The sequence below is a fragment of the Cnephaeus nilssonii genome (assembly GCF_951640355.1).
Source record: "Cnephaeus nilssonii genome assembly, chromosome: 17".
NCBI lineage: Eukaryota > Metazoa > Chordata > Mammalia > Chiroptera > Vespertilionidae > Cnephaeus > Cnephaeus nilssonii.
The window spans coordinates 28,359,374-28,375,022 of NC_137088.1; the positions used below are offsets into that span (position 1 = coordinate 28,359,374).

Genomic DNA, 15,649 nt, shown 5'->3' on the forward strand with positions numbered 1-15,649 from the left:
TGCTCAGGCATCTGCGCACTGTTTTCCAAACTGTCCCAAAGCCAGAAAGCCTGTCACCAAAAATACTTCCACTTTTCGGTTTTAATCATTCCCTATTATAATGATTTCCCCCACTCCTCTGAGACCACCCCCTTTAACACTTAGGTAAAGGAGATTTCCCCGTGGCCTGAACATTGAGCCTGGGTGTGTCTGCTTGGTTGTTCACTCACTGTTTTCTTAGCTAGCCATTTACCATCGTGTAAGTCGTTTATCTATATTATCTACATATCTATCTACATTTATTTATTCATTTATGAGCTATTTCTGATAGTTTTCCAAATGTCAGTCTATTCCCAACCTCCCAAACTGAAAGCCTTTCATTTTTCCTTTATTACTTAAATTATATAGAAAGCAGGCTGCCCTTACATAACATTTTATTTTAGGCCAGTACTCTTCAGCTAGGCACTTGACAGGGCTTGAGGCTTTCTAATGACACATTATATTTTTGACAATTTAAACATTCACCAGGAAGATTTAAAAATCAGATGACCTCATATAAAAATCGTAATATTCATTTTCTTGGGAACAGTTGTAAGGGAAGCCAGTGCTGGTGGGTGTTCCCGTGTGAGGCACTGCTGCCCCATAGGTGCCCGCCACTTCCCAGTCATGTCTTCCTGGGTGCTCTAGTGGGAGCTCTCTGGCGCCTGTAGGATTGGGAGTTTGCAACCCATTTTGGAGTTTATTTTAGATGAATTTTGAGTCATATTTTAAGGATGGTGAGATGGGGTGGGAAGGCAAGCCAGTTCATTCGGATTAATGATGCGGCCGGATTGAAAAGCACGCAGGCTGTCTTCTTTTCCTTTAGGACTCTGTCCCCCTTTTGCACCTCACTTACCATCTAGATTTATGGGCACTTTGGCATCAGGAGGTACACGGGATTAAAAGCCCAAAACTCAAAATGATCTGAGCACCGGTCTCTTGGCAATCCTGCTAGACAAATCAAGAAGTAACAGATTTCTCCCAAGAAGGCTATTCCTTTTACATTGGCAGTTAAGTTTTGTAAACCCAAGAGGGGCTAGATATAAGAGAGTTCTGGTAAGTGGCCAAATTCGAGAGTATTAATCTTAATGACTGAGGTTCACACGTCCGTAGTAATTACGCTCATGGCAGCTTTGGGCCCCAAAGGCAGCGCAAAGGTGAGTCTGAAGGTTGATCGAAGATGGGTCATTGGGGCAGGAGGACCTGTGGGAAGGTCACTTTGCTTTATGATGTTTTTAATGTATAAAGATGTTGTTATGGACTCCTCACTATGGTTTCTTGCTTTTTTTTTTTTTTTTTTTTTTTTTTTGCCAAATTAACTTTTTAAAAGCATGCATGTTACAGAAAGCTCTCAACAGAGGGAAACGGAAACTCTACCTTCAGTATTTAACATTGATTTTTAGAGAGTGGGAGGTTTTGACTCTGTCTTTAGCAGTCTCTGTCTCCACCACAGACTGGTTCTCAAACATTGTTGGGGAACATCGGAATCACCCAGGGTGTTCGGTAAACATGCAGATACCCGCTCTTCACCCAGTGGTTCTGATTTCGGAGATCTGAGTAGGGGCCCAGAAATAGTCATGTTTAACAATTGGGCTTAAGATATTCTGATGCAGGGCATGGAGAACCTCAGTTCAAAAGGTATTGTCATTAGGGTTGCCCATTAAAACCGAGAACGGGCAGTTAAATAAGCGGCCAGTCAAATAAGCAATGAATAATGTTTGGGGCATACTTAAATACTTACTTTTCATACACACACACACACACACACACACACACACACACACACACACGTATATATTGTGTCTTTGGATCATACATTGAGTACCAGCTGTGTGCAAAGGGCACATAGGAAGATTCTAATGCCTCTTTCTTACCTAGCTGATTACAAGTCTGAGCTGAGGGAGCAGCTGCCCCTGATTGCTGGCTCGGCGGCGGCCGGGGTTGTGTTTGTCGTGTCCTTGGTGGCCATCTCCATCGTCTGTAGCAGGTAGGCCCTCCGCTCCTGACCGCTCTCCTTGGACCCAGGAAGCCCCACATTCAGACCCCTCCCAGGTCATGCAGACTGGACAGGGCCTGACCACTCAACAGACACAGCTCCGCTCTCCCAATCATCACTCCATGTCAATCCACAGGCAGCCTAGAACTCCAGATTGTTATCTCTGTGCCTGGGATAAAATCCTCTGTAAGAGCTGGGCAAAGCTATGAATCAACCCATCCATCCTCAAGCTTCATTTTAGACAAGACTCTTAGCACCCCTTGCACAAGACAGTTTTTCGGAGTGACAGTTACAAAATTGCATTTGACCCACTGGAGCATCCCAGCGTGTGCCTCAGCCCATCCTCTGGTTAAAGAGCCAAAGGCCTTGGCGGAGCGCATAAGGCAGCAGGCAGGAAGGGAGCCGAGGAGGAAAAGAGGAACTCCAAGTTCTGCAGAAGGGCTGGCCCTGAAGGCCTTGTGAATTTTTAATACTGTTGCTACTGCCTTCGGTGGTTAGCCCAGATTCTGCTGGGCGAAGGCCTATAGTGCCGCAGTGCAGCCAGAGCACTAACAGGCATCCTCAGGAGTCTGCCTAGGCTCTGGAGGGGACCCACGGCTCTGCCTGGCCTGTAGACTTGAAAGCAGACCCATCTGCCCACAGTGGGGGGTCAAGCTAGAGCTCTGACCATGACAAGAACTACACCTAAACTGAGAGAAGCAGTTCCCCATCCCAGGAGATGCCTGTGTGAGCCCCCACTGGGACAGGAGGCCTGGGAGGAGGTCCCTGGAGCAGAGAGGCTCAGAGAGCTCCTCTTCCTTGTGTCCACAGGAAACGGGCTTACAGCAAAGAGGCTGTGTACAGTGACAAGCTGCAGCATTACAGCACGGGCCGAGGTGAGTAGAAAGCAGACCTCCACTGATCCCTGGAGAACCACTGAGAGGAGCAGGCAAGTGCTTGGAGAGCTCCTTATAGCCAGACTGGCTGGTCCCCACCACAGCCCCTCCCAGCGCCCAGTGGCCCAGCACCGCCTCTCTTTGCAGGTCCTCAGGGACCACAGGCTGCCGCCCAGTCTGCTATCTGCCCATTGTGGGCACTCATTGGATGCCTGGCAAGCAGATTATCTTTTGCATTGATAAGCCCGTATAGGACAAGGAGTGCAGGGAAAGATTGGGTTTAGCAAGTCAATGAATCCTGAAGTCAGACACAGTGGCGAAAGATGGAGGGTTCCCTATTAACATCTTCCCCCTTATCTAATCCAGCTGAGCGGCTGGGGAATGAGTTAACCAAATTCACAGATAAGCCAGAGAACATGAATGTAGGGAATTAAAAGATAGCAGAGCCCAAGAGGCCAAAGTGTTGGGATATCTCCCAAGTATTTTCTTTTTAAAAGTACCTTAAAAGTTTTCTTCACTCATTATCTTACTCTTTTATATATATGATTTTTATAACTAAAACTGTTTCTCAGAAATGTGCAACATGAAGTCTTTTGTCAGAATTATTCTTTTATCTGTGTAATTACAACATTGCAGAGTCTGAAAATGTCCCAATGGGTCAGCTGGGCCACCTTCCTTCCTCCAGAAAACAGTACCCTTAATCCTTACAGTGGACACATTCTGTTTCTAAATAACCCCTTTTACATTCCACGGATGCCCTCCGCAATTTGCCCCAGCACTTTGTGCTGCGCTGCCCAGGTTGCTTCTGTAAGCCTCCTCTCACCTAACACCCTCTGTTGAAGTATAAGCCCTTTTCTCCCTGTTCACACAGCAGTGAACATGGAAAACAGGCCTTATCTACACACACACACACACACACACACACACACACACACTCCGAGCATGCCTTCAATGGGCAGTTCTGGGAGCAAAAATGGGCTCAAAGGCAAAAGTTCTCAGGGACCAAACTCATCTCTTCACCAAGGTTACGTCTCCAGGACAACCACACAGCAGCTTCGCCACGAAGGAGCTCATGTTCGAGCATGGCCAGTGCTGGCTCGGGTTGTACAGTGGCTACTCGGTAGATGCGATCTCGTTTTCCAGGGGCTTTCAACCTAAGACTATGAAATTGCCAAGGACCAAGCCCCAGGCAGCTGGGCTGCTGTTCAGATAGTCATGGTTGGGAGGGAGGCATGGGCTCGGCTGGCTCAGAGGCACTGTGGTTCCACAGTGGTCCAGGCAGCCCCACATCAACAGTATAAACCAGGGGAGGGGATTCGATAGAGTGGCCTCTCTCTAAACACACACACTGCTCCTGAAAAACTCAGAGTCCTGTTTACCACCACCCTCCCTTTTCCCCCTTCCAGGCTACCTTGGGCCTCCATTCTAACCAAATGTCTCCGGTTTTAGAGGGGGAAATCCCTATTGTGCTCTCTCCTTTCCTGCAGCCTGACTCTCTGCCTCACTGCAAAATCTGCAGATGCTTTTACTCATATTAACCTGTGCATTAACTGCTGACAGTGATTGTATCTATGATTCCCAAGTGAAGGTACCCCCTCTAGGGTGCATCAGAATTACCTGCCCGCCTCCTGGCCTCTGCCTCAGGGTTCTGACATGCCCCCACCCAATGCGCTCTGCTCTTTGTTGCATTGAGAGTTACTGTAAAGTCCACTTCAGATTTAGCACCCTGCTAACTCTCCGAATGATACACGTAGAGATGGCCATGGGGGCACAAAATTGGGAATATCATTTTGAAGACTAGAGATGGCCAAAGGTGAGAATAGGTTGCCCTAGGAGGGAGCTTCCACTTTAAAGAGCTTCCATTTTAAAGGCATGCAAGTTAAGCCTTGTTATTGCTCCTTGGGTGGGGTATAGAGGGTCCCCAATCACCAAGTTGAGGTACTGCTTGGTGCCTTTTGGGGCACTTCAACCTGAGATCTGGCCATTCTCCTGCTGTGGAGGGACCAGCTCTGGTGGGCCACCACGTGGTGCCGAAATGCACAAAGGTGCTCCCCAAGCGCTCACAGCCCTCCTCTGGGGGATTGTGTCCCATCTAATGCCCACAGCTTCCATGGTTCTCAGCGTCCACAGAAAATTCAAATCCAGTCTGCAGTAATCGTGGCCCTGCTGCACCCAGTGGGCACAGCCGAAGACACAGTGTTGACAAGCTGCACAGTCGCCATCCCGGGGACTCGGGGTGGACGCAGCGTTCTTCGTGGACCAGAGTCCACGTCCTCAGCTGCCTTAGAAGTCTGTCTTCTTTTTAATTCAGTTCACCTTTTTATAAATGTCCTTCCCCTCTATTCATAACTTTTCTCTTTTTATCCAGTCCCTCCAACCTGGCTCTTCTGAGCCCAGTTCTCTAAACTCAAATAGTCTCATACACTGAGTTGCATTAGTGCATTTTCTCCTGTGGGCCTCGGTCCCTCTGACTGAAGCTGTTACTGTTGGAGCATCAAAGTGTGAGGGCTGTAGAGCTGAGGGAAGACTCAGCACGTGTATAACAGAAGAGGAAACAAGTCTAGAGGGAGGATGGGCCTGGCCCAAGACCGGGCAGGGGTAGGAATGATTAGTTATGGAAAGCCTGCTCTGCTCCTTTATTCTGGTTGCTCACATCGACCCCTCTAACCCTGACAACCACTCCATGACTTAGGCACTAATCTAGGGAGGTAAGCCACTTACCCAGGTCACAGGGCCCATAGGTGGCAGAGGTGGACTGCACACCCTCTACGTCTGGCTGCAGAGCCCAAGATCTTCCCATGTTGCAATGGCTCAAGGTGCCAGGTAGTCAGGAGCATGTGACAGTAGGATGAGGACTAATTCATGGTGTCCTGGTTGGTGGTTTGTTACATCCTCCTCCCAGTGTAGGAGGCAGAGAGGTTCATAAAGCGTGATGTGAATGTGCCTGTACCTGGACCATCCATGTGCCCGTGCCTCCCTGTGCGATGTGACAGCAACCTCCAGGAGCACCCAGCCTCATTCATCGGTGCCCAAGAGGGCCCTGCCTCTTTTCCCAGCAGGCAGGACACGTGGCACCATAGCCCTGCCCTCCCAGACCTGCCTTCCAGGACGATGGGAAAGCTGAGGGAGACACCATCTAAACGTCTGCAAGTGGAATACCTTCTCTAGCGCAATGCGATGTGGCAGATCTGGTCAATTTGAGAACACAGTGCTCTCTGGGACACTGGTTTATGTCCATCCTCTGATAGACATGACAGGCATATGAAAGGGGGATTTGGATTTGGGTGAAAGAGACTACAGGGAAGGCAAAGAGGAGCCAGGTTGCAGGGACTGGACAAAAAGAGAATAGTTATGAATAGAGGGGAAAGGCATTTATAAAAGGTGAACTGAATTACAAAGAAGACAGACTTCTAAGGCAGCCGAGGGAAGGGAAAGTGTGCTGGATATGGTTCTGATTGCTTGGATGGTAGTGCCTAGGAGCCCGAGGTTCGTGTTTAAGGATGGGTGGGTGGGGCTGTGGGTTTCTCATGTCCAGGAAGAGGCAGACACATGGTGTGCCCTCATGGTTTATTTATATGGGCCATTCCCAGTAGGTGTTCGCTAATTAAAAATTGCCTGGACAGGATGACCCAGGTGGCCAAGGTGGGCTTGGGAACCCATCTTAAAAAAATGTTTGTTGATTCTACATTTGGAAAACATTACTAGATACTTATGGGGCTTAGGTAACTACACACTTGATAGTGGTTGACACCTCGCTGATTTCTGAGTTGGATGGAGTGTGTAAGGTTGGGAAAGAGGAATGAATATAAAGGCTTGGTAAGGGGTTAAGGGCTTTCCAAAAGCAGTCCTAACAGAACCACCTCTTGTGTTGTAGGCAACAGCAGATAAAATCACAGAGCTAATATCATTAAGCTTTGAGGGAAACAGAAACAAATAGGGTATATGCCCAAAGGCTGTAGACTGGCCAACACTCACATTGTCACATGGAGCAAGAGGGCAGAGCACTAAGACCACAGAACAGAAGGGCGAGCTTGATCCCTGCCAAATCTTGAAGAGGCTGGAGCAGATGGGCTCTGGGCATTAAAAACTGAATTCTGTGATCATCAGGAACCATCACAGGATTATTAAGAAAAAATAATGGGGCCCTCATGTCACTTACTGGGGTTACACAGTTAGTAAATTCAAGAGAAATGGCAATTTATTTTGGCAAAAATATTTGATAATCTCTAAGGGAAAGCATTGTAAAGTGGGTACAGAGCTTGTCTTCATGTCGAAAGAAAGTGGGTTAGTGACTCTGTCAGCCAGGCAGGAAGTCACCGGTTTTATTCTAGTCCTTGTCCAATTCAATCTCTTGTTTGTTTGAGTGTTTTTTAAATTCATGAGTCAGGTGCAGGCCTAGGGATTCTTATCAAGTTTGTAGGTAACAGTTGGAGAGCAGAGCTAACACCATAGAAGACAGAATAAAAATTCAGAACTATCCATCAGCAATGAATGTTAATTCGAAATCTGCAAGATGAAATGTTGGAGGGATAAATCTAGAGTCTAGTGTTTGGGTTAAAACAAAAAGGAAGTGGTGTGAAAAAGGAGGAGACCTGGCTTGCTATTTGTGTGGGGAAAAATGTAGGTATTTAGTTGACCACATGATTAATATGAGTGATATGTAGCTGATTTAAAAAGAAGACAAGTGCTGTTACTGATGCGGAATAATACTGTTCTCTAATTTTTTAATTGATTTTATTTTAATTTATTTTTCTCTCTCTCTTTTTTTTTTTTTTCAGAGAGAGAGGGAGGGTGGGAGAGAGAGAGAGGTAGCCTCCCGCACACACGCATCCCCAACTGGGGATCAAACCCATAATCTGGGAATGTGCCTTGACTAGGAATTGAACCCTGCCACCTTTTGGTGGATGATGCTCCAACCAACTGAGGCTCACAGTCCAGGGCCTCTTCTCCAACTTCGAGCACTTACTGTAATAAGTACTTTACATCTTAGCTAATTTAAGCTTCGTAACTGCACCGTGAGGTGCATTTTGCATGTGAAGAAACAGAGCCTCTGGACAAGTAACCTGTCCAGAGTCTTAGAATTAGTGCTTTATAAAGCAAGGTTTTAAACTCAGGTCTGTCCGGCTCTGCAGTCCCTATGGAAGTTCCGATCAGAGGGGGGGTGATGCACAGACCTGCTGTCCTCTGTGCTGGTAAGAACACATCTGGGGTGATGTTCTGGGTTCTGGGGACCATTTCAGGAAGGACGTTGTTAGCAAAGCAGCTATTCAGGAGAGAGCAGCCTGCCTGTGGGGGGTGGGGGGGTGCCAAGTCCTAATCTGTTACCTCCGAGACTTGGAAACACCAGTTTGGTGTAGAAGAAAGGCAGGCAGGGACCTGGGGAGTCATCATCAAGCATCACACATTATGGCCAAGGAAAGGACATGCTGTTTTGCGGCTTGAGATTAAATGGAACCACTGAGTGAAAGATCAAAGAAGGCAGATGTGATTCAGTGTAAGAACATCCTCTACCCCCACACTGGAGCTGTCCAACACAGAGGCAGGCTGCTCAGTGGGAAGGTGAGCTTCCTATTCTTGGAAGCATTCAAGCAGAGATAGTTCTCAGTCAAGAATGTTGTAGAGCAGATTCCTGCTTTAGATGGGACATGGGACTAGATTAGACCTAGCAAAACATCTAAATCCAAGGTTCTACATCTGGCTTTCTTGACCCTGGGTAAAATGTGTGTTTCAGAACTGTAGAGGACATACCATCTAGCTCACTGGAAATCACCTTGAGTACCAGAGTGAAGGTCAGGTCTATCCCCTAGAGGAGGGAGACAGACTGTGGACATTTTGGCTGCTTGTTCTGGAGGTAACAGGAGTATCTGTAGCTGAGTATGAGTAAATGAGGGCCTTTGGGGAAAGAAGGAAAGGCCCCAAAGTACAAAAGGTGGCTGTTTTCAGTGGGTGCTTATTAAATGTCAAATAAATTGAATGAGCTAGATTCATCCATGTGTCCACTGCTGGCTCTAAGCCAGGGCCTCTGGCAACCATGTTAACTTAGTCTTGAGCTCATTGGCTGTGGCCCTCATGTTCCTGGCATGATTTCAATGGCCTAGAACCAGTGAGTCTTGCCTGGAAGGACCTATATTCCCTGTTCATTGATACCAAAGAAGCAGGAAGATGTTAACCCTTTGCACTCGCTTGCTTTTTTCTCGATTTCTTTATTCTACTCGGGATTTAGTTTTTTATTTTTTATTTTTTTACATTTTTTGCTGATATAAGACTGGAACTTTTATTTATTTTTTTTCAATTTTTTTATTAAGGTATTATATGTGTACATATCTTACCATTGCCTCCCCCCCCCCCCCCGGGATTTAGTTTTTTAAATACCCCAGATTTTACAAAGCGCGGCAGTAGAATAAAAAACTGGAGTTTCTTTTCATACAAACTTAATTATTTTGATTTTTTTATATTTCAAATTATTGATACATTCAATACAATTCGACATACGAGTTGCTACTGATGCTAACCATGTTGAGTCACACTCAACATCCGAGTGCAAAAGGTTAAACTCTTTTTCCTGGAATACCTTCCTCAATAGCAAGTAGACTGGTCCACTTTCCTTCCCCCAGAGACACATATTAGTCAATAACTTGTTTTAAGTACAAAGTGTGACAATGTGGTAAACCTCCAAACAGAAGATGGTCCTCAGATCAACTGCTCTTTAAGCTCGTTGCCCACCCTGGGGCTCCCCTCTTGTATTCTTCCCCGAGCCCTGGCTGAACACCCAGGACCTCTGCTCTTTCATGGAGAAAGACAACCACCCATTGTCCTGGGCTCAGGCCTCAGAAGCAGGCAGAGAAAACTGTTTCTAGTGCCCATTGACCTTTCCTGGCAGGTTCAATCCAAGAAACTGCTGGATCTTCAGCCCTTCACCTCTACAGCTTCAACTGCCACCCATGTGCCAGTCAAATCTAAACTCCAGGCTCAGTCTTCCAGCTCTGTTTCCATTCTGTTTTCTGACTATCTTCTGAGCACTGGTATTTCATCTGTGCATTCAGATTCCAAAACCACATGTGCCAACTTCCTGAACAATAGGGTTTCTTGCCCATAGTCCATGACCTGGTTCACAGTACCACTTCATTCTAGATGACTGGCATTGATTTGAATTCTTCTTGTCCCTCCCTCATTCCCCATCTTTAGTTGCTCACCAAGTGTGTGACTTCTTCCTTTAAAATTTCTCTTGGCTCTTCTTCCATTCTCATGGTTGAATCCTGTTATCTCCTACCTGCATGATTGCAACAACCTCATGGTTGTTTTCTCGGCCTCCAGCTCCTCCCTGACAATGCATGTGAATGCTGCAGCCTACCAGCAAAATGTCCTCCCCGATGCCTTGCTCAGTACATCCCTCCCCTGCTGATGGAACAGCTGTCACCTCTGTGTGTCCGACAGCAGCGTTCCTAATGCCTTTGTTTGGTAATCAAGGTCCTCTTGTGCTAGTACATCAGCGCTGTTCCACTTCAGACTCCCCTTCTCTCCACATTCAAGCTGGTCACAGTCTCCTCACTCCAGAAAATGGCAGCCCTCTCTCTGAGCTGTGTCTCATGCCACTCCAAGCTTCTCCCTCTCCAGTGCATGACCATGTGACTTGTCCTGCTAAGCCTCTGACCTTGAAGACTGGCATTCGCAGCCTCCTGCCTTCCCTGCTTTCATCAGCATTCACAGCTTATTTCCAAGTGTGACTCTTACTCTAGACTCTCCAGCACCGTACCCCAATTCGTTCATGTCTCAATTGCCTAGAGAACTTCATGAGCTGTATTTTCCCTGTAACTCCCACAGTCCTTAGAGCAATGCTCTTTGGGTGTCTAGTCAGTGCTGAGAAAAATGAGGGGTGCTCAATGTATTGAGACAGAGGATTGGATAAAGTCTCTTCTAGGGTCTGAATTTTATATGCAGTTCCCTAAACTATTTCTCTCTTGTGCTTAGATATCTGGACCAGATTTAGGTGAGTCATGAAGATGACTAAGTCTGGCCTGGATTCAGAGTAGGAAACATGGAAACACGCTTCCCCGTTTTTCCATGACTCTGTGAAACCTATTGGGACACAGGTATCAATGACTGAAAATAACCTAACTCACTGCCTCTCTAGAACCATACTGGTATCGGGCTCTTCCTGGCACCCCTGATGCCTCCTAGACAGCCATGCTGTCCATGGACCTAAAAGATGTCCATGGTTCTGATTTTGAACTTTCTGAATGCACACGAGGGCCAAAGAGGAGCAGTCTTCTCCTTCCGCTTGTCATCCCTAAATGTCACCTACCATTTGGAACTGGCCCTTTCCCAGCCTGCTTCTGTTCTGCCCTGAAAACCTGGCACTTGTAAATTTGACAAGTGACCTTTTAGAATCACCCCACACACCTGCCAGCATCCCCAGAATTTGTCCCAGCATCGTCACTTTCGACAGCACCCTGATCTAATGAGGCGGGGTGTCTGACAATGGCCAGGAATTCCCTCTGCTTCAAGGACTTCTCCATGCCATGTAAGAATGCTCTGGATCATGGCTGAGTTATTTCTCCCCAAACTGAGTATATTTAAAGCCGTGGTTCATGTTTAAGATTTGGCAAATCTCCCAGAACTATGGTCCTTTAAAGCTTCAGGCAGTCCAGGCTGTGACCCCAGCAATAGCATAAATGGGTTTTGAGGTCAGAGAACAAACATCTACAAATTAGATCTTTAATAGAAACTGCTAAACTAGAAGATCATAAAATTTAAGGTATTTTCCTCTTTCAAGGCACTAACAATCAGAAGTTTAGATCCATACATACCAGTTTTGTGCCAAAGGTACGTACCCTGTGTTTAAAAATAACCAGAAACTGTAAAATGTTATAAATATAGAATATTAACAATAATAATGTGAAGCATTGGACAGAGCATTATAAAATGCCTTATATGATCTCTCTAGACTACATTCGATATTATGATTAGTGCCACTAATAATATTTCCCCAACACTCACAATCTGAGAGCATTTTCTGAGCCCCATCTCCAAACATTTGGCGCTGCCTGACTCGGCAGCTGACTTGAATTCCTTGTTCACTGTCTGGTGATTCATTGCACTAAATACCACTTTCCTGATAATTAAAAACTGCTCACTGGCAAGTGGGAGCAGGAACAGGCTGATGCAGGATTTATGCAGAAACGCAAAATGAGCCGAAAGACAAATGACCTGTTCTGCCCAGCTCAAGGCATTCTTTTCTCTCATCATCATCTGGGGCTTGAGAAAGGCTGGCTGTAATGTGGGAGAGAGGCCTGGAGAGAAGTGTCACCCGGAGGAGACAAGGCGAGGCGATGCAGGGGGAGCCATTAAGTGTGGTGCTCAGCCACATCACTCTTCTGATTTAGGACAGCCGATCACCGCCCCCCAGCCAGAGGGCGTAGGCCAGGACCATTTCCTAGGTCAGCCCTATCAGACCCTATCAGAAGAAAAGCACCCAGTTTGAGCCTTTGTTAGACTTTGGATGTCAGTTTCTTTTCCTCAAAGTAGCAATGGGATCCTCACTTTCAGGTAAACAAGGACTGATCCCTACTGTTGCCTAGAGGCCAGGCATTCTAATTAACACCACATCACCACTCCTAGGCTCCTTGCAACCTCTCTGCCTCTTGTGAAATAATCAAAACCCCTGGCCCCAGAATAGCATTTGTGACATGGCATGTGTGTGTGCAGGTACACACACACACACACACACACACACACACACACACACACACACACACTCACACTACATAATTCTACACACCATCAAGGTAGCGAACCTCTCTGCGAGTAAACTGCACCCGTCATTACAGTGTCAACTTTCTCCCATTTAGGTGCACTTAGTTGCCTCTTACTGGCCTAAAAGAATCCTGGCACCATCAAGACATGAACCATTCCCTTCTGGGAATAGCTCCTTCCCAGAACTCATTGGGGCCAGTATCTGTAAAGCTCATTAACTGAGAATCCTTTCTCATTCATCCTTATATATGTCTTTACTTGCTAACCATTCATTACAGCACATTCTAGATTGTTTAATTAGGTTCCATGGAAGAGATCCTGTAGGACAGCTTAACATACATCGTTTCAAAGCCCTTGATCTAAAATAACAATGTAGTCATTTTTAAAGTAACTCATATAATCCTAAGTGGCTTATGTCCCTCACTGCCCACCCCACTTCTCTTTCCCTTCCTACCTCACCAAACACTTCCTAGAACAATTTACTGGTAATCATCTCGAGTATATCAGTTTGTGAGCCCTCTCTGTACATCAGGCACTGTGCTAGGCATGTCACTTGCAATATGGTCTTATCATCATCACCACCCCAGAGGGAGGTGTTATTGCCTCCATTGGCAGAGGAGAAAGTTGTTAAAAGAGATGGATATGGACTTGTTGCATTATACTGGGTTAGTAAGAGTCTTTGGGGTTCTGACCTCACCTCTGGGCCTCAGCATCTGGGCTCTCAACCTCCTCTCAGCACAGAATTTGGGAAAAGTCACAGGTTGTTGACACTGGCTGTGGTCCCTTTTGCATTTTGCGTGGGTCTGTTGTTGCCTCGTCTCATGCCCTCACCCTTCCATTGCACACGGGCTGACTTCCACCTGCAGCATCTGTTTTTGTTGTGTGTTTTAATTCATTTATTGAGGTAACATTCATTAATAACACTTAGAAATTTTAGATGTATAACAATTCACTATCTGTATACTCTATGGGGTGTTCACCACCCAAAATCTAGTTTCCTTCTGTTACCCTATATTTGACCCCCTTCACCCAATTGACCTAAATGCTCTCTCTGGCCATGGAGCCTCCCCACCCACCTGCACAGCAGGCCAAGCAGCTCTAGCCAATGACTGATGGGAAGTGTGTGGTAATAACACAGCTCCCTCCTCTACACGGTGGGCCAATTCTGAAGCATATGGTGATTTACTTCCAGGAGTCCCCAGAGCTTCCCTGGGGCTGAAGCCTGCTTCAGTTCCCCACAGTGGTAGTGGCTTGAGAGCACACTCTGGAGGCTGTCTTCCTTTCCCTCTTACTCCCCCACTCACTCACAGGGACTTCTTAGGATCAGGGCCCAGATAAGCCACTTGCCTCCAAAATCTTGCCTCAAGTGTTGCTTCTGGAGCTGCTTGTCTGGCTTCATTAGACACTTTCAACCTGTCTTCAATCCTTCTTCCTCTTCACTTGTTATCCCTACCAAATGAGAAAGAGATTAACCACCTCCCTCTTTCCCCTTCTATACTGTTATTAAAGTAGAATCTCTCCCTCTACTTCTCCCTCTCCCTCTCCCTCTGCCCCTCTCTCTCCTGCATCCCCCAGGTATTAGAACATTCTAGTATAAAGGTGAGGATCTATTTGCTGTGTCCAAATTTCAGTCAACAGATTCCAAAGTCCATGTTGTCATCCCTGGGTTTCCAAAGAGCATACTAGGATGGTGTTGATCATCCTAAAGCAGGCCTTCCAGCATGCTACCAGTGATTTTATTTAACGATTGGGAATAACCCATCTTTCAGAAAAAGCAGTTCTTCTGAGCAGGGCACCTGGCTTTCTCTGGCTTTAAAGAAATATCCCTTTCAATTCTTTCCTCTATTTTCCTTCTCCCTCTGGATTATACTCTGGCACTTTGATCCTTGAATGAATTGCTGCCCAAGCCAACACTAATTTGAGGAAGCTGTAGAGCAATCTTCAGAAGATTTTTGGATGAAAATGTCAAAACTAGACCATGTGTGAAGGGCTGGGAGTCAGTGGGGGATAAACTGGAGAGAGGGATGCAGTCCTGAGGGGGCAGAGCTCAGGGAACCTGAGGTCCAGGCTGCACCTTGGGCCCCAGCTGAGGGCATAGAGCACTGTGCGTTTCCAGATCTCCTCGGCTGCTAACCTGACTCTTACATGACCTTGACGACCTCAGTGAGCAGGGAAAATACCTCCTCACGGGACGCTAGACCGTGTTGGTTAGCTTTCGAAGCCTACCCTCCTACTACACACCACCACCATGAAAGCAATCTCCATACTTTGCCTAATGACACAGCTAACATGTTGAAGGATTACATTGTGAATGAATCCATTTGTTTTTGGGGTTCCATTTCCTGTTTTTGTCCCCTCTCTTCCACTTTTTGAATCCATTTTTTCTGCAGTGACAATTCTCTATTTTGTCCCCATGCACACCTATTTATCTTGCCACTGTAAACGTCAGTGACAAAGTCTATATTCCTTTATATGTTTCTCGTTCACCATTTTATTTGTTTTTCATACTTCAGTGTGTCTGAAGGCAGGGGGGTTCGATTACCATTTTTCTTTCATTCCACCTCATTTTTTTTTTTTTTATGTAGACACTGCTCTTTTCTCTATCAGTATTTTCTGTGCTTCCCTCTTCGGATTTTCTCTTCTAGTATACTGTCTTGGTATTTATATCTTGAGGTTTTTCCAATAGCGAATTCTTCTTTTTTTTTAAATCCATCCTCATCCCTCTTCCAGCCCTGGACAGAGCCGTCAGTAATAACCTTAACGGCGGCCTCCACTCAGGAAAGTTGTCAAGTTGATAAATATTGATATCTGCCCTACCATTTTACCACCACTTTTCCGCTAATGCATTGGGTTGGCATCAATCAGCTTCCTTGCCTTCTGTGAGCTCCCGGTAAGGGAACTGGTCCTGATCTGTCACTTATAAGTAATCTGTTCCACTTTTCATCAAGAGCTCAAATTCAGAAGAGAATATGGAAGAGAAGGAGAAGTAGAGGACAGAGAACCAGGC

General features: G+C 46.2%; 1 protein-coding gene across 2 annotated transcripts in view; it reads left to right on the top strand.

Moving 5' to 3' along the window:
- EPHB1 (EPH receptor B1) overlaps nt 1-15,649 on the top strand; it is a gene marked incomplete at its 3' end in the record, with an annotated part of 414,865 nt that overhangs the window by 334,081 nt on the left and 65,135 nt on the right. For both annotated transcript variants that reach the window (XM_079794807.1, XM_079794808.1), the window contains exons 8-9: nt 1,897-2,005; nt 2,825-2,889. In XM_079794807.1, the coding sequence (XP_079650933.1) occupies nt 1,897-2,005; nt 2,825-2,889 (174 nt within the window). The remainder of the gene's footprint in view (nt 1-1,896; nt 2,006-2,824; nt 2,890-15,649) is intronic.